This window comes from Dromaius novaehollandiae, chromosome 2, assembly GCF_036370855.1.
Source record: "Dromaius novaehollandiae isolate bDroNov1 chromosome 2, bDroNov1.hap1, whole genome shotgun sequence".
Lineage (NCBI taxonomy): Eukaryota > Metazoa > Chordata > Aves > Casuariiformes > Dromaiidae > Dromaius > Dromaius novaehollandiae.
The window spans coordinates 70,750,622-70,773,988 of NC_088099.1; the positions used below are offsets into that span (position 1 = coordinate 70,750,622).

Sequence of the window (23,367 nt, forward strand, 5' to 3'; positions counted from 1 at the left end):
CCGCCGCGGAGCTCTCGGGCGCCCAGGGACCCGAAAGCGCGGAGAACAACGCGGGTATCCTGCAGCTTCGCCTGCTGGCAAGAGCGATCCCCGCTCCCGGCAGCCTGTTGACAGTCCTTTGAGTGACCGGGACAGCTCCGCTCGGGAATTTTAAGACCTTAAAATATGCTTGCTGTGCAATGCAAAACGCCACCACCGGTGTTACCTCTGAAACAGACAATTTATTGGAGTGAACATACCTTTTAACATATCTTTGTCAAGATAAATTTGTGCAGTAGGTGTAAACTTAGTAGAAGTGCTGTTTGTGAATTATATGCTAACAAGGAAATTAGAAGGAAAAACTCTCGAAAAGTCTTTATAACTAATGCTGGCATGCCTTAAATTAAATCTGAATTAAAATTTCTCTTTTGTAAACTTTGGGATGTAAACGTTTTAAGTAGGTCTACACTATAGTACGTGCTTTCGGACATGGAATTAAATAACTCTCACGACATTGATCCCTTAGAGTCATAGCCAGGAGAAATTCTTCAGAACAGCGATGGGTAAAGCAGTCTGTCCGTTGAACCGAGCAAACTGAACTTTAAATCCTTGTTTCTGTTGCTTAAAAAAAGTTTTATATTTAAATTTAAACTCTCGCCAGTCTCTTTTCAGTGTAGCTGACTCTTCAAGTGTTAGCAAGTCCTCTCGCCCGCGGTGGGCCGTTAGGAACAAAACATTTTGCTTCCTGATTTGGGAAATGCAACAAATTCTTTGCTTGAGTCCTGGTGGGCCAAGTTTGAGAGCTGCCCCTTGAGCGCGCTGGCGCCGCTGCCCACCGAGCGTCCCAAGGCTCCCGTTTCCAGGATGGCCCCTTTGGTGGTGGCCCAGGAAACGGTGGTGCTGCCCAAGGCTTGGTTCAAAGTACTGTGCCTGAAGAGGGGGTCGTGAAACACCCCATCCACCCAGTTCCTGAGGCTGGTGACCGGCGAGTCCTGGTGCCGGTCGATGACACCGAGCGGGGCAGAGACGGCGGAGGCGGCGGCCGCCCCTTGGCGCTTGAGCATGCAGGAGGGGTACTCGGCCTGGCTGAGGGAGGTGGCGGTGTGCGCCAGGGACCAGATCCGCGGCTTGGCCTCCAGCAGCTGCTGCCCCGGCTGGAAGCACGCCTTGGCCTCGCAGGCGCGCGGCCGGGCGCCCAGCAGCTCCGGCGCGCTGCCCTCCGCCGCCTTGAGGCAGCTCTTGGCCCGCTCGCCGTCCGGCTCCGGGGCAGCGGGCGGCAGCGGCGCCTTGGCGGGGGGCTCCCGGCGGGGGGCGGCCCGCAGCTGCTGGCCGCCGCCGCCCGGGGGCTGCGGCGCGAAGGGGACCTTCAGCTCGCACTCGGAGCTCTCCGACTCCAGCGCTTCCAGCTCCTCCAGGTCGCTGAGCTCCAGCTCCTTCTCCTCCTTGCCCGGGGGCTCTGCGGGGGAGAGGGACAGCAAGAACAGACACGCGGTCACTGCCGGCGCCGCGCTGCCCCGCGGCGGCCCCGGCCCGGCCCGGCCCGGCCCGCCCCGGGCGCCGGCTGGCTGCCCCAGCCCCGCCGCCCCCTCGCTAGGTGCTTGGGCTTAGCGGGTACCCTCGGCTTTCTCGCTCTTCAGCGCGTCTTCCTGCGAGCCCTCCTCCTCCTCCTCGTCCTCGTCCTCGTAGGGCCGCTTCTCGTCCGAGCACTTGTTCCGCGGCGGCCAGGTCATCTTGTTCTCCTTCTTGAGGCGCCGGCGGGCGTTGGCAAACCAGGTGGAGACCTGCGTGAGGGTCATCTTGGTGATGATGGCCAGCATGATCTTCTCGCCCTTGGTGGGGTAGGGGTTCTTGCGATGCTCCTGCAGCCAGGCCTTGAGGGTGCTGGTGGTCTCCCGGGTGGCGTTCTTCCGCCGCGTCCCGCCGTCCATCGTGCCGTACCTGCGGGCACCGAGAGCAGCCGCCGTGTGACACAGCTACCTCGCCCCCCACGGCCCCAAGGGCACCCCCCGCGGGGCCGAGGGCTCCCCGGGTCCCGGCACCGGGCGCTTACGGGCAGCATCCACTCGGGGACTGGACCAGAGAAGGGGGGAGATGGGCAAGGACAGCTCGGCTTTTAGAGCCGGCCTGGCTCCAGAGCCCAGGCCAGGGAGGAAGCAAGGACGGAGGAGGCCTGCTTAGCAAGGAGCAGCGCCGGGCAAGGCAAATTCCCACCGTGCACTGGCGTTCGGGTCGGAAAGAGGGGAGAAAACGCCTGCCTCTACTCACGACAAACTCTATCCCAACGTTTCGGGGAGCAGGAAAATCCCAATTAATAAGAACACATTTCCTCTTACTCCTTTGCTTAGTAAACTCGCCTACCCTTTTGTTCCTGAAATTGTAACGCAGATGACGCCGGGCTGCACCTGAATATTTAATGCACATCCTCCAGGAAAGGTCACCGGCGCCCAGTGGGCCTCAGAGGGGGAAATGGTGTAAGTGCTGCTTTAAAACTGACAAACATACCAAAGACACAAGCCCGACTCCGCGCGGGAAAAGCTACTTAAAGCACACGTCGGCCGGGACACAGCCTCCCCGCTCGTCCAGAAGGCCGCGGCCTTGCCCCGCTCATTTCCCCGGTAATCCCAGTTAACTCCCAGCCCGCCCTCCCCGACGGGCCTCGCCCGCTCACGGCGCGGGCCGCAGAGCCCCCCTCGCTGCCGAGGGGCGCGGCCCTGCGCGCCTCACCTGTCATACTGGTACTGGCCGAGGGTGTGATCGTAGGGATAGTAGGCAGCGGCCGGGGCGATGCCCGCATGCGCAGACCCGCTCCCCTCCTTGGCCTCGAAGCTGTTCTGCAAGAGAGACCCGCCGCGCCCTGAGCCGCGGGCCCGCGCCGCGTGACGCCACCGCCCCGCCGCCTGCGTCAGCGCCCGCCGCCGTGAGGTCAGACCGCCGCGGCTGGGCGCGGGGTGCAGGGGGGGACCCGGCGGCCCCGCTGCGCGGCGCTCGGCCCGAGCGAGCTGCCAGGGGGAGAAAAGGAGTTGAGTGTGATGCCTCGCCCCGGCCTCTGCGCAGCCGGCGAGATCAATAGGTGCATTAACTCGCGCTGTTATGATGCCCCCCCCCCCCCCAAAAAAAAAAAGAAAAGGAAAGGAAAAAAAGCTCATCGGGAAGAGCGCATCGATTATCGCGAGCCGGGGACGTGCCGCTGTGAGCCATCCACCCGGCTCGGTCCTTCGCGCTGAGTCGTCGCGCTGGCAGGCGCGACTTTTAGTTGCCTTGTCACGGGAATGGTAGCGGGCTTTAATACCGAGCAGCCACGGACCTCAGCGCGCCTCGGTTCGGCGCCCGCGGCCGGAAAGAGGCCGCCAGGGCGGGCGTTTGGAAACGGGGGCGAGCGGAGCCGTGCTGCCCGGCCGGCCGGAGGCTCCGGTTCCCACGGCCGCTCCGGTTTCGGGGTTTCTTACCAAAGAGTAGAAGGCGGAGGCTTCGGTGCCGTAGGCGACGTAGTTGCCGTAGCCCTGGGTGCCGGTGTAGGGGCTGCCGTAGACGCCCAGGGCGGCGGCCGAATTGAGCTCGTGGCGGGCGGTGGCCAGCAGCCGGCTTTCGTACACCGGGCAGTAGACGGGGGTCTGCGCCGGGGCGGCCGCCCCCGAGTCGGCCAGCGGCCGCCCGCCCGACTCGCAGCACGTCGTCAAGGAGTTGGTGGTCATCAGGAACTGCGGGGAGACACGGGGCGCTCAGGGGGGCCCCCGCGCCGCCGCCGGGTTCCCGGGCGGGAGCCTGCCCCCCCCCCCCCCCCCGGCCTCCCCTCCGGCTCTTGCTTCGGGTCCGAGAAACGCAGAGGCGCCAAGATTTGGTCACGTCGGTGGCCCCAGACCCTCGCTTTTTAAAAAAGTAACTTTTTGGGTGTATTCTTACGAGACTGGACTGACACCCTTTTTCTCCTCTTGCAGCGCAATGCTTCCCATCTGCGTTTTTAAACCTCTCTCTCGCTCTTTTTTTTTTTTTTCTAAATCACTCATGCATATTTATTTTGACTGCAGGTTTGTAACAGCCGTACGTGCATCTGTTATTAACCCGCTGTTTTAAATACATCCCATTGTGTGTCTACAGCTAAGACCTTAGTACTTTCCTGTTTAATTGGGTAAACAGTAATTTTAATCGGAAAAGAGAAAAGACTGCTCGGGGGGAGAGAGCGGGTGGGGGCTGGGAGATACCTTACTCTCCTTCTCACCTCCCTCGTCTCTGTCATCCTCCCCCACCCATCATTATCACCCAAAACACCCTAAATCCCGGGTGTTCCTTCCCATTTAAAAATATGTGCCCGAGATATAACTCAAGCATCTTGCAAACATGCTGAGTGAGTAACCGGTTTCACGCTTTCACATGCTAGAAAGGATCGCTGCAGCTTTTAGCACTGAACGGAAGTAATCAATAATGACTGAAATTCAATCAATTAACGTTTGTAGACAAAAGTCTTACCTGGGGTGCAGAGGAGTAAGGGTAGCCAAACTGAGGATATGACATGGTACAGAGGCTCCCAGTTATCTAGAAACAAGGCGAGACGTCTGATCTGCACGCTATTGCAGCCTTGCTCTGCTCTATTGTACCAATTGATTGGTAACCACAGGTCCCTAGATGCTTATAGGACGAAGCAGAAAGCCACATTTAATTTATTTACATGAAATCCTAAACTTTTTTTTTATCGAAGGAAAAAAAGATATATAGTGATTTTAGCACGTTCCCCTCTACAGCTACGAAACAGAAATAATTGTTACGTGTGGGCTCTGAGGCTGGCAAACGTGATGGCAGCAATACCTATTTTGCACCCACTGAAGAAGAAAGGGGGGAGCAAGGCGGGGGGGAGAAAAGTAGTTCAAATACATCAAGTCAGAAGCGCGTTGTTTTAAAAGTCGAGCCTCTGACGTCACGTAAAACCTATTCAAATTAACCTGCCTGTAAGTTTAACATGCATTTTCGGGAGCCTTTGTGTTGGCGTGGAAAATAGAGTACAGCATCTCTCTCTCTCTAACAGGAGCGAAAGTTTGAAAGCTCTCCGACACTGGCTGCGCCCGTTTGCAACATTTCTATACATTTCTGTGGGGAAGGAAATGAATGCTTTTAAGCTGAAGAATCAATGTTGTATCAGCTAAGATTCCCCCCTCCCTTCGTCACTGAAAGGCTGGTAAGCACTTTTAATTAGAAATTAATTAATGAGCAGCTGCTTCTTCCCACCGCACAGTAATAATTAGTCTCAATTACAAACAAGACATATGAAGGGACACACGACTGAGTCTTCATTTAAGATTTAATCAACAGTTAAAATCAGCACTAATGCTGACAATAAAGCACATGACATGCAATTCTGCTTTTCTTTTCAGCTTTTATTCCAGACGTGTGATTACAGGTAGAAAAACCCTACCAGCACATTCTGGGGAATGACTGAAGGACGTGACTTTTCACGTTAAAACGACTTTGATCCCATGGCAAACCTTTGCTGGAAAAGCCAGCCTTTCCCGGGGTGGAGGGCCGCACGCAGCCCGCTCGTGCTCCGAGGTGAGCACAGCTCGGGGGCGGCGGGGGGCGGGGGGGGAATGCTTACATGCAGGGGGGCGGCGGTGGCGGTCGGGTTGCAACCCAGCCGTGCCAAGTGCCATTTCTCACCCAACGGCAAACGCCTCCTGGCCGGTGGGGCTTTGGGGCACCCGGCCCCCTCCTCCCCAGAGCCCGGGCTGCGTTTGGGGGCGGTTTGAGGCGGTCGCAGGGAATGTTGCGGAGGGACCTGGGCAGCGTGCGGGGCCGCGGGCGGGCCGGGCCCCGCTGCCGGTACCGCCGCGCTGGGGTTTGGCCCGGCGAGGCCTGGGGCGGCGGGGCCGCAGGACTGCGCCCCCGGGGGGCCTCGGACGCGGCCCCGGCGCGTAGGCGCCGCCGTCGGGCTCTGCGCCGGCAGCCGAGCGAGCTCGGCGGGACCCCGGGTAGCGGTAGTAACCCCCCCTCCCCCGCAGCAGGCTGCGGCCCCCTGGGGGCCTCCCGCCCCGCGGAGGCCGCTGCAGCCCGCCAGCCGCCGGGGCAGCGCGGGCGCGGGGAGCGCGGGGCACCGCGGCCAGGCTGGGCTGGGGCGGCCGAGCGCTGCGCGGCAGTGTGCAGACTTGCTCAGAGAGATTCCTGGGTTCAGACATGTGAATAGCCCCAGGGTCACACTCTAATTAATGATGATGTTCTCTTCTTCTCCCCAGCTGGAAGACTGCCTCCCAGAAACGAATCTGCCCACACTGACAGCTCGATTGAGGGTGATTGATGACTATCTGGAGACCACGGTACACATAATATAATATCTGCTGCGTAATTGCTTTAATTTACAGATGAAAATACTAGTTCTCGGATTGAGTTAGACTACAGCGAGCAGCGTTTTATGGCGCTTTAGAGTATTTGCAAATAAAAGATATCAGATGCAGTACATGCAAATTATCCTGACAGCTTGGTATCTGTAGCCGGCAGAAATGTATAAAGAACAGGAATCAAATGACATTAATAATCGGATTTGAATTCTCTATTGATTTTGGGGGGAAGAAAGTGTTTATTCTTTTCTCACCTGAAAAGCTAATATCTTCTTTCAGGGAATATTAATAACTTAGCCATGGGGTTCTGTTACAGTCCTGAAACACTTCTCTATTTCTTCCGATACCCCAGCGCTTCCAGGATATAATGGCACTTTCAGCTACTATTTACAAGCAGCCTTCTTCTATGCAGCGTGATGACGGGCTCGACGCTTTTGTTTTGCATTGTTTTGGCAGAAAAAGCACCCAATGTTTACACAATGGTCCCCATGCAGGGTTTTGTACTGCTCCCTCTGCCTCCTATGCCGATTACACTGGGGATTGTTTATTTAAGCCCCGGAGTATAACTCCCCGGTGCTGGGGAGGAAAACAGTTGCACTTATCTCAAGAGTGGTTCCGTGTAAAGCACTATAATTAGTCGATACAGCTAGAGAACTGTCTTGAGAAGTCCTAGCAGGTTTCCAAGCCACAGTTTGGGAGATTTTTTTTTTTTTTTTAACTCTTGATACTACTGCAGATGTCAACCTCGCACTGGCCCCAGAACACTCCAGGTTTTGATATTTAGATGAGTCTATTAAACTTTAAAATACAAGGTGAAATTCAATATTTATAGTCCTTGTCTATTTATATATCGCAGTTGTCTTTCACTGTCCTGCACCATGCAAATACGCCGGTGCCCATTTTTGCATTGAACTTTCCTGTATCAATCATTGTAATTATTTGTCATTTTTCTTTGCAGCTTGCCTGATCTATTCCTTTACCAGTCAGCATTGTGCCAATTCCAATCTGTATTCCCTAGAAACAGTCATTGAGGGGGGGACCCTTAATATTTATAGCACAAAACAGTCAGTTTCTACAAGCTGACATTACATCTTCCCCAAACGTTCACGACTTGTTTCATTTACAATCTACAAATAACGGCCCTTTGTTAATAAAAAACTCGAAGTTGTATTTCGTCGTGAATTTCTGGTGCCAGAGCACAAACATGCAATAAGCCCCACAATGATTTAAAATAATCTTTGTGGTTCTCGCACATTAACAACGTAACACTGTTCAAATCCAAGTAAACACGCTTCATGCTGTGGGCTATATCCTTAAGCATTTGGAAAATGTAAGTATTTGCTGTGCAATAAAAATTGATCCTTGCCAAGCCCCTTGCCTGTGCAAAACAGTTAACAGCATTCGAGAAACATAAACAAGCAGTGCTTTCTCCAAAGTTTAAGAAAGTAAAACCCTCTCGATCAATAGGAAACACTGGAGAGTTTCCCTCGTGTAAGAGTAAGCTCGCACACACAGAAGAACAGCTATTCTGGAACCAAAGCCAAACTAAGTATATCTTCGAGGGTTATGTGTTCCTTCTCCGAGAAACTGGAGCCAACGTTCATACAAGTTTTATCATAAAAACATGAAACACGAAGGAAACATTGTGATACTGGAACAGGCCACAGCAGGTAAAACAGAAAACCTCTTCAGGACTAATGCTTTGATGGACGTCTTCAGGGACGTGATCTAGAGGCAGTTAACGCAGCTCCAGTTTTACTATCTGCATTTTCATCGCCTCCTCTTTTGGAGGGGTTATTGCCACTCCTGGAAATATTTCAGTGACGGAATTTGCTTATGGGCTAAACAGACTTTATCAAGCTCTTTCAGTCGAGTTTGCTTTGTTTCCACGTTAAAGACTTAAAGCAACCCTGACACTGCCTGACAAACGCTGTGAAGCTCTACACGTTGCCCATTTGGGATCTGACATGGAACTGGGGGCAGTCTGCAACATTTTCAAGTAGATTAGCTCCCATAAAGTCGGTATTGACAGTAAATACGATTTTTTCAAAGCTCATCTGAGGTGCAATTGCATATACTGCATTGTAAACCGAGGGACGGCCAGTTCCTATGGCGTACCTCCACAAACTTATGTGTGCCTTGTGATCACTAGAGCTATAATGACAAACATAACAGTTGCCTAACGCCGCTAATTAATTTACTCAGATTACAACTACACGTAAAACCAGTTGTTTAAAGCTAACCATTTGAACCCTTTCGTTTTGCGGACTTCAATCCTCTTCGCAAACATTCTAGATTAAAGCAGAAAGGCCTCACATGCTCATGCAGTTCTTTCTATTTATTAACTTTTAACACTTAGGAGCTGGTGTCAAAGCACACACACACACACACACACACACACACACACACACACAGACACACAGAGGAAACTTATCAGCATGAGAAGCAAATGCTGCGATCCGGGCAGCTGCTATATAGCCATACGGATAGACCCTGCAACACATTGACATCTACCTGCCCAGTGCTGAGAATACACCTACGCTTTCACTAGCAAAGGCAGCATTAAAAAAGGTTGCCTCTTCAGCTCCTGCACCCCAAACACCGCGGACTCGTAGACATTCAAATGCCCCCGGCTTTGGCAGCGGACAGCTTGAGCATACTTCTACGCGACGATAAAACTTTCCCACTTGCAAGGTCAAATCCTATTCCTTTTAAAGTTTGCCTTAAAATCCAGAAAGTCTGACTCGATACCTTACCTTAGCGCTCGCTGAGTATCATATCCACACCCCCTTCCCAAGAAATAACACATAAGTTAAATTACATCTGCCCTGTGTCCTAGGTAAAGACTGCACAAAGCCAAATGATTCATCATAGATAGTTTCTCTCCCCTCCAGCCGCTCGTTTTCAGCTGGCTTGCTGCTACAGCAGGCTCTGAAGGGGACCCCCCCACCGCTCCCTTTTCCTCCCCTCCCTTCCGTAGAGACACACTCGCACACACACAGGCATCATCATCAAAACAAGGAGAAAAATTTTACCTGCGATCACGCCAGGCTTCGACTAAAACCTTGCAGCGAGAGCTTTTCCATGGCAGGGGTTCTCTCCTCTTGTCCGCGCCGGCTCACTTGGCAGGGAGCTATGGAGAACTAATGTAGACATTTCTCAGTGTATAATACCTGCCTGGAGTGGTATAGTGCCTTCGGTCCCCAGGCGCCACAATCACTTCACTAACCCCTGTACTCGAGTGACGTCCAAGTGAATAGCTCCACTGATCACACTCTTTCCTACTGATTAACACTTTCCAACACGAGCAGACACTCAGGTCCCAACTTCTCTTTCCTTTTAAAACAGAAGCAGCCAGCGCTGCTTGCTTCCTTGGGTTATAAAAGCCGTCTGGGGCGTGGGGGACACCATAATTAATAGCAGATTAGGAAAATTAGTGCTGCCACCCCAGTTACTGTCCCTGTTGCGAACAATAATTGCTTTGATTTTGGAAGGACACGAGCGTCCTCCATTTAACCTAATGATCTGCGGGCTGTGAGGCAGCCCCGGCGCTGATTAACTGCTCGCGCCTCCGGACGGGCATTTCTCTCCACAAGTGCGGAGAGAGATACGCGAAACTTACAGACAACTCTGCCTGCCTCTGCGCTGCCTTTGCTCCCCCCCCGCTCGCGGAGGTGGGCTGGGATGCAGGCGCTGACAGGGCAAGCAGGGAGCGGGTACCTCCACCTGTCCGCCTATCGGCCTCGGCCGCCTCGCTGCGGCGGCCCCGGGCGGGAGGCAGCGCGGCGCGGCGCGGCGCGGCGCATCCGCGCCGGGGCCCCGCTCCGGCCGCGCCCCGGGGCCCCGCTCAGGCCCCGGCACCGGCGAGCGGCCACCGCGGGCAGCCCCGGCTAGGAGGGCCCGCTCCGCTCCCCCTGCCCGCGTCTGTCCGTCTGTCTGTCCCGCAGCGTCCCAGCCGCAGGCTGCCGCATGCTGAAAGCAGGCTCCTCGCTAGGCAGAAGTTGTCTGGGGCCGAGGCTGGGCGTGCTGGCAGCTTGATCCCCCTTATGTGAAATCCCTTTCCTCAAGGCTAGTGCCCCTCCGCTCCGGCAGCCCGGGGCCGGGGTGCGCCGGCCCCTTGCCGAAGGGCCGCTCAGCGCGCAGGCGGCTCCGCGGTGGCCTATTGTATGCTAAGTTTTACAGCTCTGTCTGTACTTTCTTTTCTTAATTGTTTGTTCAGCACTAAAGGGACAAATCGAGATTGACAGAAGGGAGAGGAGGGATCAATATCATCTCAGTTTAAAGGCATGAGCTTGGGTAGACGTCTCAGTAAGACGGAGGAGAAAAGGGGAATATTCTACCCTACCTAATTAAGTGAAGACAAAGAGGTGTGGGGAGAAAGGTTAGGGAGAGGTGGGGTGGAAAGGAGATTTTTTTAATCCGGTGTCTTGCCGCCGTAACCACGAGGGCTGAACAATAACGTTAATAGGGAACATCTGTACATCGACAGATTTACTCTTGCCAGGGCTTTTTCGTGCCTGTGTCATTTGCACGGACCCACGCTCGTAATGTTCGACACACGTTGCACCTTGTAGTGCAGTGACAGGGGAAAGCTGCTGAATGCTGAAACCGGGGAATCCTCTTCCTTTTCCCCCCTCTCCCTCATCGGGTTGCCCGGGCAGCTTCCAAGGCGGGGAAACCCGCGCGGAGAGAGAAAACGAGAGTCTTCTCCCCATTCGCACTTGTAAACAGAAAGCCAATCACGCGGCGAGCCTTTGCATTTTAAACCAGAGCACCAAATGGGGCTGCCCCCCGGCGAGTCTGCGGGCGCCGAGCAGCGCGCCGAAGCGCGGCCGCGGGCCACCCGGCTGCCGCCCAGCGAAGGTCCCGCAGCCGCGGGGCGCGCTGCCGGCGCGACAACGCCCTCCCGGGCAGCCGCTGCCCCCTCGGCTCCTGCCGGCGGAGGGGGCACACAGCCGGGGAGGGGGTGCTGTGGGCGCCGGGTCCCCCTTTCCCTCGTTTAGCGTATTAATAACCACCACCAGTACCAGCAGAGAGCGGCCCATCCAGGCAGGAGGGGGACCAAGCCGGGTCGAAGCCCACCACCGTGGCCTGAAGGACACATCTACTGACGCAATGATGGTCACCAATGAGTCCAGGAAGGGGCCTGCAGCCAGAGCTAAAGCTAAAGATTTTGGGGAGCGCTCCCGACATAGCAGGCGGCAAGGCTGGTGGGCCAGCGGGCAGCCTTACCGCATGCCTGATGTTGTTCATGATGTTCCAGATTTTCTCTCCCTCTCTTTTTTTCAGTGACCAACGATGATGAAGTTTGAAACACTTTTAATAGTTAAACTATTAAAAGGCGCTCTTTTCACAATAGAAATGGTGTTGGCCTTGTCTATCCAGGCATCCTTTACCATTTCTGTGAGTGGATCAATGCCCTTCCTGTTGTGAAAAGGCAATCATTTAATGATTCCAAGTGGTTAAAAACCTTAATTTTCCATGTCATTAGACAAACAGCACTGGTGCTAGCACCATATACTTCCATTTGAAAAGGGAATGTTATTTAATTGCCAGTGTCAGCTCCTGCAGCACAATGTCTGTTCTTTGAAGACCTACTTTCTGAGAGATCTGATAGGAGAAAACATCAGTTTGATTGCTTACTTTTTGGCCTTTATTTTACTATAGAGGTTATTAAATCACATTTAGTCGAGGAATAAAACACCAACCCTTGTCTCATAACTCATGCACACTATGAAGGTCCTAGAAACACGTTAACTTTATCATGAAACCCCTGAGACCATTTACATAACTGCAATAATTGCACAATAAAGACAATATAATTCAGAATGTAATAAATACATGGATAAGATTTTCATTGAAATTATTTTTGCCCTTGTCTGGTTTTGGTGCACAGTTTTATCTCAACCTCATAACAGCAAGGTTTATCTTTATGTGCAGGCATCTGTACAGGTACATTTCTTTTCATTTTCTCACATTAAATTCATCATGAAATGTTCAAAAGACTGATACACATTAGAAAATCTTTAGGCATTTCAGTGTAAAAGGAATGGGTTATTAAAAGGATGGGTTATTATTCTGAACAATGGCTTCAGTGTGTACATTTAAATGTGAAATGTTTATATGGTACTGACCTGCATTGGTCAGAATCTGTACTATCATACTTTTATTCAAAAATATGTGCCTAAACTGATAAAAAGCAGCCCTTTTTCAGATCCTGCATGGTCATTTGTAGGTCTCCCGTAGTTCATAAAGATATACATTTATAATTACCATTTCAATACTTTTCTAAGCAAGTGCTACAAAGGCGCCCTAGATTTTGAGAAGATATTTCATATGTATCTTTTGAGACGATATTGCTCTAGTAGGAAAAAAAATTGTTGATGTGGTCAGGGAAGCCATTAAGGCTCCCTTACTGTATTTAGTATATGAACAGGTGGAGAGAGTTACTTTTTAGCAGGGAAACAGCAGCGTTTTACATGCCTAAAAGCTTAGCCATTTCAGCTCTCCTTGAACACCCTTAGAAGGCAGAAGGTCTGAAAAGAGTCAGTGGCACCCAGCTCTCTTTGCTGCCCTGGAATCTTTGCCTGGGCAAGGAGGGCAGCCTGACCCCACAGACCTTGCTCAGGGGAGCAAGGTGGAGCTCCAGGGAAGCGGGGCAGGAGTAAGTTCCTGTCCCTGTATTACCAAGCTAAATGAGAAGTGCAACGTGGGTCCAATTGCACAGATCTTTCCCTGCTGTGTGAGCAGCTCCATAGGACGTTACTCATGTGAGCGATCACCTCTTGCACAAAGGGGAGAGCTGCATGCCTCAGAAAACAATGACACAATTAAAGAAACATTTATAGTTTTCCAGTTAGGGTTATCTTTCAATGAAGGATGAACCATCATTTTTTTTCCCTGCTAATTATTTTCATTAGCTGTTTTAACTCTTCCTCAGAGCTCTCAATAATTGCTTCGGAGAAGAATGTGTAAAACTGAAAATTATTTATGGCGCTGATTAGAACTATAGAATACTAATACGGGTAGTCAGGAATAATCTACCATAGCAGGAAAAGCATTATTTAATTGTTTAATATAGAAGTTTAATTGTGCTTGCATATAATTATCATGTAAATATCACTGTGATCACTTCAAGAGGTGATTTATAAGTGTGCCAAAATTCTGAAGCAATCTGAAAAGAATTAATTTTTTTTCTGTCTTCCTTCACAAGTCTCTCAAGAGCACTATATGTTTTAACTTAAACCAAAATATAGCCAAAGGCAGACAGGAGTTCCAACACTGACCAGTGTAATACTCAGTGCTTTTAATTACTGTAACAATAAATCACACAGGAATGTCCTCCAGGAACTAAATGATTTTCTAAAAACATTTGAGAATATTTTTGAAATTCAATTAATTGAAGGCACCAGATAAAAGGTACACACTCTTAATGGCTATAAAATAACCCTAAGGGATGTAACTGAGCTCCAAGCTTAACTTCAAAGTGTGACAGAAATACTTACTGTATTACTTTAAAAGTATTCAGATCAATGAATCAGTTAAAATTACTTATACGTTTACCAACCTTTTCATTTTCTTTCTCAATATGATAGAAAGAATTGCTCTCATTTCCCAGGATACAAAAAGCAGTTGAGACCTGTAAAAGAAATTGTAATTAAAGCCAGCCTTCAGTCAGAACTGGTATTATGAATTTTTAGTTGACACAAGATAAAGGGGCCAGGAAAACATAAAAGTGGCTTGATGAAACAGACATTTAGACGTTTTATACTCAAATTTAACAGGTTTGTATAAATATTTCAGGTTCTGGGATGAATCTGTCCCTAGTAAAGCCAGAAAGCATTTTTTTCTATTGACTGAAGTAGAACCAGAATTTCACCCTGCATGTTTTGCTTGCTTGTGTACCTGAACATTTATCTGATTACGACCCCAAATCTGTTTTCTTTCCTCTTTGGACTAGTCATGCTGACTTGAGCATGCTCATGGCTGTGCAAGGTGCTGGACATCCCACATCACACTATCACGCAGCTTTTGTGGGTAACAGTCTGGGGTGGCAGGCAAATTAATGGTCAGTAGGATCTGGCCCTTAGTATTTGGTTTGCAGCACATAGGCAAAAAAGGAAAAGTGGGTAAACCACCACAATTTTCTGATTTGCCAGGTGTTTTTATAAAGCTGCATGATGCACCAACACAAAAGTGTTACAAAATATGTAAAAGCTGAGCTGTCACTACCAATATGTTGTTTAACAGAGGTGCTCTGCTCTGAGCAGCTCTTCTCCCCTTATAGCCATGCTCGCGATTGTATACCCAGGCAATGAACCCAAATCATAGTTTTATAGAAGTCATGGAACTGTGGAGATAAGAGTTAACTTCCAAGCTTTGCAGAATGGCTACTTATCACAAATAGTGATTGATAAGAAATAACTAAACTACACATATATTATTTCTCTGTGCAGAAAGTTTAGAAATAGTTCAGTCAGAACTATGCACACATGTACATTCACGCACATCGATGTCTGTGCACTCGTGCACACACACACACACACACACACACACACACACACACACGTACATAGAGTAGAAAGGATGCAGAAATGTCTCTTCTATATAAAAAGATTATATTTCAAGAAAAGACTGAAAATACCTCATGGAAGATTAATTAGGGTATTTTCCAGTGGCTACCTACTTTCAATACTCACTGAGAAATTTCTCAGTAGCACATTAACGTTTTCTCTGTTTAAAATGCCTTAAACTGAGACAGTAGAAGACAACAATAATCCTGCATAAATAAGTGCATTTTTATCCCTTCCTCTCTCTTTTCCTTGATCATTCAAAATCATAAACATAATAAAAAACTTTAAGCATCTAATATTGATGTTATGTCATAAAAACGTAACCATTTTTTATAGCTGCATGCAGTAAACCTGCAGCCTGGAGGTGAGGAGTGAGTGGGAGGGTTACCGAAAATGGAAAGCACTGGAGTACATTACAGTCACAAAATCAGCTCATTGCAAATACATGTATTACATAATAAATATTTTAAAACTGCATATAATAAAATATCATATAAGACTAATAACACTAATGAGACTCAGGATTTGTCAAAACATTGCGGTCAAGAAAGGTAATAGTCTAGCCATGGTGCTCACTTCATCAAAGACTGTAGAAGACAGTTTGATAGATTTATTTTGATGGGCAAATACCGGTAATATTCACAACAGATTCATATCTACCAAATCATCACATCTGTGACCTGCAGCCATATTCAAATCAATTCTATAGAAAAAAGCCAGAACTTTCCATTAGATATGTGTTTCAATCATTACTCCAAACCATTGTTCACAAGCTTTTAAACACTATTTTTTCTGAGGACTTTGCAGTCAAAAGATCGTCTTTCTAGAATAGTTAGCTCATGTCTCTCAGAAGAGCTGTTTGTCTGATAAAGGAAAACAGGGATTTATGATTATGTCATATCTCCATAAATTCTGAGAAACTGTAGCACATTCCCGCATTTCTCCCTCTTGTCCTTTTTTGGGGAGGGAGAATCAATAAATATCTGAATTAGAAATGATTCTTTCTTTATTCTTTTTTAACTGTGATGAAACAGTTGAACTGCTGTAATATAGAAGAGCTGAAGTAAAAAACAACTCAGAATATTGGCTTCAGATTAAAGGTGGGTAAACCCGGGATAACTTGTCCAGAAAGTAGAATCATTTTGTTGAAAAATTCGGGCTAATACATGTCAGGCAAGGTGAACTATGATTAGCAAAGGAAAAATTACACTCATTTGTCTAATTTTTAGGTTTGCAAAAAGTCAGTTCAGTCAAGCTATGAAATGTAGTCATGTCTGTCATAATGTGATATGTCTCATCAGCATTAATGTTGAAGGAAGAGACGTTCTTGGGAGGAAACTCCCATTTCTTGTCTTTGCCCAGAGTCAACAGTGGAAGGTAAGAGATAAAGTGCAAAACCCTGCAGTGCCACTGTGTTGATAGTGAGCAAGTCCTGTCTGACATTTCAGCCAGCAGTGTTCACTAGTCCTGTGCTATCTTTCAGGTGGAAAAGGGGCAGAAGGGGATGACAGCTGCTAATGCTGGAACCAAGGAAACTTGCTCAAATCCACAGTGGCCGGGGATGCAGCAGGTCCAGCGGCGACACCAGTGAAGCAGTCCTGGGGCTGACCATGCCTAACCAAGGGGAAATTTCAGCTGGAACAGCACAATGGAACCAAAGGTTGATGGTGCCCCTTGGTACCACAGCCACCTTCAAAATACTCCAGCTCTCACCCAAGCTGCCAAAGGATGCCTGTTGCAAGTTTTGCCAGATGAAGCCCGTGGTCAGTCAAATTAACATGTCTGAGTGGGACAAATGTAGGACTACTTGTTCTTCCACAGCATCTCCATAATGCAGACAGTCCCTGGGCTTGTCTGGGTTCAACGGCAGGAGCTCAGCTGAAACCTTGCCTTTTTGCCCACTGTCACTTCTAGCTTCAACTAATAATGCAAACCTTGAGTTGTTGAATTTTTTTGTGCTTCTCCATGGGACCATTTTTGGCTTGCAGCTTTGCATGAACTTGTATTACCAAAAGGCATTTAGCCATCACTAATGCATAAAGAAAGATCTAACTTGGTCAGCTCCTGGGCCTCAGACAGGGCTTTCTAATCTCCCCCAGTGTTTGTGAGGAGAGCTTTCTGGAATCAGTCATCTCAGCTGACTGCTCTTAAAGATTTGAAGCAGAGTGGTGGAGTAAAACATGAGCTGCTATACAAAAAAAAAAAAAAAAAAAAAAAAAAAAAAAGCTACAGACAGCTGTGGAGGACTCCATAAATGTAAGTAAGACTTATGAGCCTGAATTTTTTCTTTTTAGACTATTTTATGTGAATTACACTGATTGCAGATGTAGGCACTGCAACTGCCCTTGAAAGTGGACTGGGCCACAGGTGCACCAAGAGGACAGCTTGTTTCTTTGGTCTGTGTTATGCTGGTCCATGCTGTAATGTGTGGCCTGACTTTGGGTTTTTTTTGGGCAAATTGTGAGTCATGTGACTCTAGTGGCTGACCTTTGTGTGAAATAAGAAAAAAACAAAGGCAAAATCTTTTTGCCCATTCACAGCAATGCATTTACTTTCAAGAAACCTAGATTAATCTGTGTTTCAGTAATCACTAATAAATTTATAAGGCTCTCTAACCTGTCCTTTTCTGGAATTATAAAATACTGTGGCTTGCTAGCTAGACAATACCCGGCAATGCTCACCTGCAGTTTAGAGTAATTTAAACCACTCAAACCAGCTTTGTAAGAGCACTTCAGGATTACCAAAAGAGACAGGTAGGGAGAACTGCTATAAATTTATAAAAGTGCAGTAATTAAAAGTGTAGTTTGGGAGCCCAGTCCCAATTCCCTCTTCATTTTCTTTCTTTCAGCACATCATATGAGTTTATTCTTGGCTTGCTGCAGACATATTAAAAAATCCGCACGAAATTCAGTCTGAGAAATGAAATACTGATAAAAACTTTCCTACTTTGAATGCCACCTTTCCTTGCTGCAGTTTTCTTGTTCTTTGTGGAAGCGCACGTGCCAAGGTAAATTTATAGTACAATTTACAATAGTACAATTTACAACTGAATATTTTATGGATAGAGCCAGGAGAAATGAAATCAATACAATACAAATGACAAACAAATCTTGTGTTACATACAAATCACGTAATTAGTGAATTCCATTCAGGATGGTAATTGTTCATTACCTCTGAAAGGTATTTTGAAATGCTCTGGAAAGTTGACTAAGAGGAAGGATACTGTTTATCTCTCAAATTAAGTTCAAAGAACTTACCTTCAAGCAAACGACAGCATCCCCAAGTAGATACCACACCACAGGGTAGATGCTAAGGGGAGCTAGACTTACAGCAACCTCAGAGAGAAGCTTGGCAGAACTAAAACATGGAACGAGTTTCTCAGAAGATGATTGGAAAAGAAGGTTAAGGGAGGAAAAAAGCAAGGTTGCTGAAGGCCTAGGACAACCACACCAGCACTTTTACTTCCACTTTTACATGTGCATTGCAGAACCATGTCCTAGTGCAGCTGAATCCCATCAAGGGTCCCATATAAGTCTAACTAATTTATTTCATTTCCTTCAGAAGAAAAGTTGATGCTAGTACCATATGGATCTGTATAAGCGGTATAGGTTCTGTGTAAATAATCATTTTCATTTTATTTTCTCTACTGTGCTGTAACTTCATAAATCATGTTTCCCCTGGACAAAGTGAGTAAAACTGTGTGGTAAAATTGCCTGCCTCAAAATACTTTTAAACACATAAATAGCAGCCTAGGTTTGATGCCTAAATACTTAGGAGCTTATTTTAGCAGGATTCCAAAAGAGAAAGGCAATTCTATGGGTAGATAAAATACTCAGCATCTTTCCTCCTCCTTTGTCTGCCCTTCAGATTTGCAAAGCCATAAACCACCATGTCTTAGGGCATGGGCAAACTGCTGAAAGTTGAACTGTTTTAGTACTTTTTTTTAGCCTTTCTCTGCAGCAGATGGTACTGGTCAGTCTTAGAAATAGGATACTTGATGGATAGACTGTACTTCTGTTTCACAATAGCCATTCCCATATTTCCTCCAGATTTGGCTTTTCTTTCTCCTTCCCTGACTGCCAAGCTTATCAGGGATATTTACCCCTGACACATCGCTCATGGTCTTGTTTTTAAAAGTTTCATTAAAGACAGATTTATTTGGACTTCTGTTAAGCAGTTTAGAGGAAATTGTCCTTCTGGCAGCAATACCTCCTTGGGAATCTGTCAGTGTTAATTCTTTCTTCAGCTTCAGAGCCAAACCAGGAGTCAAAATACATATTTAGGAACCTAAATAAGATTTTCAGAGTTTCTGAGCATCAGCAGCTTCCACCCTGGCCAGTAACAGCTGATGCTCAGCATCTCTTTGACTAGGTCACTTTTTGGAGAGCGCTCTTAACTCTTATGTATCAAGGCATGGAACTCATTTCCTCAAGCCAATGTTTGAAGAAAGTCACGTTTAGGAAGGAAATTTCATTTAAAGATTTAACAGTTGTCACAAAAATAAAGTAAGAATTGGTCTACTTACTGACAAAGACACAGGATTTAGAAACAAAAAACTCTTGCAGTATGTTCCCTGATGTGTATAAGTTAGTGCAATTTGCAATGAAAAATTCAGCTCTAAAGAAACAGAATAGGGATTTAAACTCAAGTCTCTTATGAGTCAGATTGAACACATGCAAATATTCCTCAGTCAAAACACTTGGATTGCATTTCCAAAATGGAAATTCTGGAAGCATTTCATTTTTGTGAACATAACATAAAATCTTGGGGATAGAGATGAAACAGAACGGCTCCCTTCAGTGAACTTTTTGTTTAAATCCATATACATGCAGCTTGATTTTCAATGGTTAAATTGAGCATGCAGGCACTCTGCAGACATCTATAGAGCCTGGAGATGGATGGAAGAATGGCAGGGGGTAGAGGAGTGTGGTGGAAAGGTTGTCTTTTCTGAAATCCAGGCACACTGAGAGATTTTATGTATATGTATACATATATGTATGTGTGGGAAAGACTAGTTTATGTTCCTTCTCTTTGAAAATATTGATCTAAAGGATTTAGAATACAACTGACTTGAAAACAGTTTAAATTTAACAACTTTTTATTGAAAGTCTCAGAAAAATTTTAATCTTTCCATGAAAATATAATCTGCCCAAAACTGGAAAAACAAACAAGCGTGGCTTGCAGCTCCTAAAAGCTGACATTGTTTAGCTGAAAATGCTTCAATACTGAGAAATACCTGGTAAGTAGCCATGAGCAAAAAGAAGAAAAATTTCAAATACTTCTTCTGAACCTTTAAGTTTTGAGCACCTAATCGATAACTTACTGGTAGTAGTGGGAATGGAAACAAATGAGATTATGTTAATAGTATGCATCTAACAAGAAGGCTGAAAAGTAGAAATTGGATTCTTGTCTCTTGTAACCCTTGACGCTTTTATGTTTTGTTTGTGCCCTCTAAATCTTTGTCATGAATCTGAATCCAATACTTTAGAGGGAGATCTATCATTTGCCCACTTCAGAGGTAATGGAGAACTCCTAGAAAGGAAGTTAAGAAAATCTCTTGACTGCTTACTGCAGTTTAGTTCATTTTCACATGCTATAGTATCATGGAAATAGATCTATACCGCTCTAACAAATAGAATAGGTAAAGGTGGAGTTTCTGACTACTTTCACTTCCACTCACATTCTTCAACTCAGGATTTGTACAAACAGTGGAGGCTCATTCTCAACCCCTGACCCAAGCATAGTTATGGGTCATTTGGTTATGTAGTTTGTGACCATTAGAACCTTAATTTCTCTAGACCCAGATATACTAATCTATAGATTCCAGTTTCTCTCAACAAGGAAATTCTGATTTCCATGGCTGTTTCTTTAATCTGCTTTTATTCACTGATGCTTTCCAAGCATATGTATTACATTACACCGTATATAATTTTCACAGTGCTATTTCGTCTTTTGCATGTTTATTAAGAGCTGTTAAACCATTTTTGCAGAAAGTAACATTCTACTTTAAGACTGCTAGAGAAAAGCAAAGCACGAGAAGGTTTAAATCCATCTAGATGTTTTTTCGAATTGCTATTCGAAAGATCTCATTAAGAATATCTAACATCAGGTTACCTAGCATCTATGTTTACAGCTTTAAAATAATATTTTATGAATGACTTTTCAAAGTTTATGTTACAACAAGACTATTTGGACCCTAAGAATCTAGCTGAGGAGTAGGCCAGATACATGGTCCTTTTTGGGTAAGGGCACATTCAGTTCCACTACTGGAATATGGCTTAGTATCTTCTCCAGAGCTGTTACCATCAAAAGAAGAAAGTCGTTCAATATGATTTGGATAAGCTATCCATAGAATTTTTGGCACTAAGTCTCTGCTCACTGAGTGAGATAAACAGTTCCCAAACCTGCTCTCAAGGTTTTGATAGGAAAAATACATTCCACTCTCACAGCCAAGGGATATTTTGTTGTTCACAACCAGACCAGACTTTGCAATCAAGACTTCCTTTTCATCAGAATTCTTAGATTCCCTACGATCCTGAGGAACATCAAACTAACCTGCTCCTGTTCACCACTCCCTTCCTGGTCAGACAGTCTCTGTCCTTTCTTTGGAAAGCTCAGTCTATAATTTCTAGGTTCTCACTGTCATTAGAAAAGACAACTCTGAAAACTACTTGCTAACATTCAGTCCTCCTGGTTAAGGACATGTTATGATCCCTTCTCACCTTTTGGATATCAAGAAACAGATTTTGAGATATTGGCATTATTAGCCAAGTAAGACATTAGAATTATCAACCTGGAAGCACAGAGCTGGTTCTGCTCTATTCTGGTTACTTTACTTTGTAGCAGAAGGTAAGTTTCAATGCCCTGGAGACCAGCAACCCCTCAAAAACAAAGTATGAAGTTTACCTTCTCTGTGAAAGTTCCCATACGAGCACAAATGACAGGCATTTGCTCAGCCTCAGGGTGCCAGGATTAAGCTGGACTCAAAACACACACTTGTCCCTCTCATTGAAGGACTGTTCCATTTAGGTTATGAAACAGTTGGGAGAAATATATTTAGAAATTGCCTTGATCCACTTTTCCTAGGAACAGTTCTGGAACACAAGAGTTATTTCTCTATGATTACTTCAGAGTATTCTCTGGAAGTGATTTTTCTTCCCCTACCTCCCGCAAGGCTTTCTGAAGACTTTCAAAAGGTGGCTGCTAAAATACCTACAAACATAAACATTCTGTGAGGGGAAGATGATGTTACACTAGAGATAACGTTCAGATACCACAGATAGCACAGCCTTTTCATTTTCTAATTATATAATGGAGATATTGGCTTTAGATATGGCTGCCTTGCTACTTACTGCTACTTTAGCTTAATGTAGCAGCTCATTAGTGTCATTTGTTTATTTTGGTGCCTGTTTGGGGCTGGGGAAAAGACATGTCTTTTTCTTTTTTCTTTTTTCTTTTTTTTTGAGGTAAGAAAGGTAAGAGAGGTCTTTAAATGAGAAGGTGCTTGCTAATCATCTTGTGGTAGTTACCTCCTGTTTCCCGTTCTACATCCCTTCCTCTTTCTTTTCCTTCCTCAGACCAGACAGTTGGTTTTGGACACTCTGGTCTGAAGGTGGTGGTTGTGGACTTGCTCTGGATAGACCTGAGAGTCATTTATATGCCCTCTCTCCTGACCCCTGGACTGTTATTTACCTAACGTGAGGAATAGGCAGGGCCTGTTTACAGATGGACTTCGGAAAGGAGGAGGAGATTATGACAGACGGAGTTAGCCATAAATAATTTTTTCCATAGAAAAGTACATACAGTCATCTCACTGAGTTACTAATCTGTTTACCTTAAAATAAAATGATACCTCTAGAGCCAGGGAATTTTTATACTGAAGTGTGAAAGAGCTGCCCTATGTGGCAATGTGATGGATAACTTCATTATACAACTTAAGAAGCTTTTCTTCCCTTTCTTGTAGCTTTTCACCCTCTAGTTAATCACCTCACCCTGGTTAATCCAACTGACTATTTCAGCATTAAAAATATGCAAAAATAACATTTCACTGCACCAGTACTAGATAAAGGGAGTCTTTTACAACTGGAAAAGGGAGAGACCTGTTTAAATAGTTTGGGCTGCTCTGTCTGATAGGTTGTCCAGTTGATGCTGCTCCCAGTCACAAGGAATAAAGCCATGCTCTCAACCTCTGTACCATCTCCATCTTCTTTCCTGATAACACTATAATATAAGGATGGCTGTACATGGCTGCGTGGCCCAACCAGATACCAGTGCCCACCCTGGGAACCTGCTGGCCTGCATGGCACCTGACATCTGATGGGCTGGGGTGAAATTCTTCTCTTTGAATTTATCCTTCGGAAGTTGATCCTTCCCTGGTATACCCCTTGGTTTTCATAGCTCCCACAGCCAGGATCTCCATAGGTCAACTATGAGTTATGAACCATCATCTCCATCAGTCAATTTTGACCCTGAGAGCTGCCTGTTTTGTCTAGTGT

General features: G+C 46.5%; 1 protein-coding gene and 1 long non-coding RNA gene across 8 annotated transcripts; one reads left to right on the forward strand and one right to left on the reverse strand.

Moving 5' to 3' along the window:
- Window positions 1-201: 201 nt before the first annotated feature.
- On the reverse strand, window positions 202-10,551 carry IRX4 (iroquois homeobox 4). Of its 5 annotated transcripts, none has more exons than XM_064506749.1 (7): window positions 9,922-10,551; window positions 9,335-9,442; window positions 4,444-4,602; window positions 3,426-3,677; window positions 2,704-2,810; window positions 1,595-1,917; window positions 202-1,435 (listed from the first exon to the last, which is right to left on the reverse strand). In XM_064506749.1, the coding sequence occupies exons 3-7, from the start codon at window positions 4,486-4,488 to the stop codon at window positions 702-704; spliced, it is 1,461 nt and encodes a 486-aa protein (XP_064362819.1). In that variant the 5' UTR covers window positions 4,489-4,602; window positions 9,335-9,442; window positions 9,922-10,551; the 3' UTR covers window positions 202-701. The 5 variants fall into 5 exon arrangements, with proteins under 5 accessions (XP_064362819.1, XP_064362820.1, XP_064362818.1 ...); XM_064506750.1 differs by lacking the exon at window positions 9,922-10,551 and adding an exon at window positions 9,529-9,915; XM_064506748.1 differs by lacking the exon at window positions 9,922-10,551 and having other exon boundaries at window positions 4,444-4,509; window positions 9,335-9,915.
- On the forward strand, window positions 2,768-8,614 carry LOC112979592 (uncharacterized). 3 transcript variants are annotated; one of them, XR_010387727.1, is made up of 5 exons: window positions 2,768-2,901; window positions 4,997-5,146; window positions 5,343-5,517; window positions 6,198-6,278; window positions 7,258-8,614. It is a non-coding gene; the product is annotated as an uncharacterized LOC112979592 (long non-coding RNA). The 3 variants fall into 3 exon arrangements; XR_010387728.1 differs by lacking the exon at window positions 2,768-2,901 and adding an exon at window positions 2,926-3,049; XR_010387726.1 differs by lacking the exon at window positions 2,768-2,901 and having other exon boundaries at window positions 4,907-5,146.
- Window positions 10,552-23,367: the final 12,816 nt, after the last annotated feature.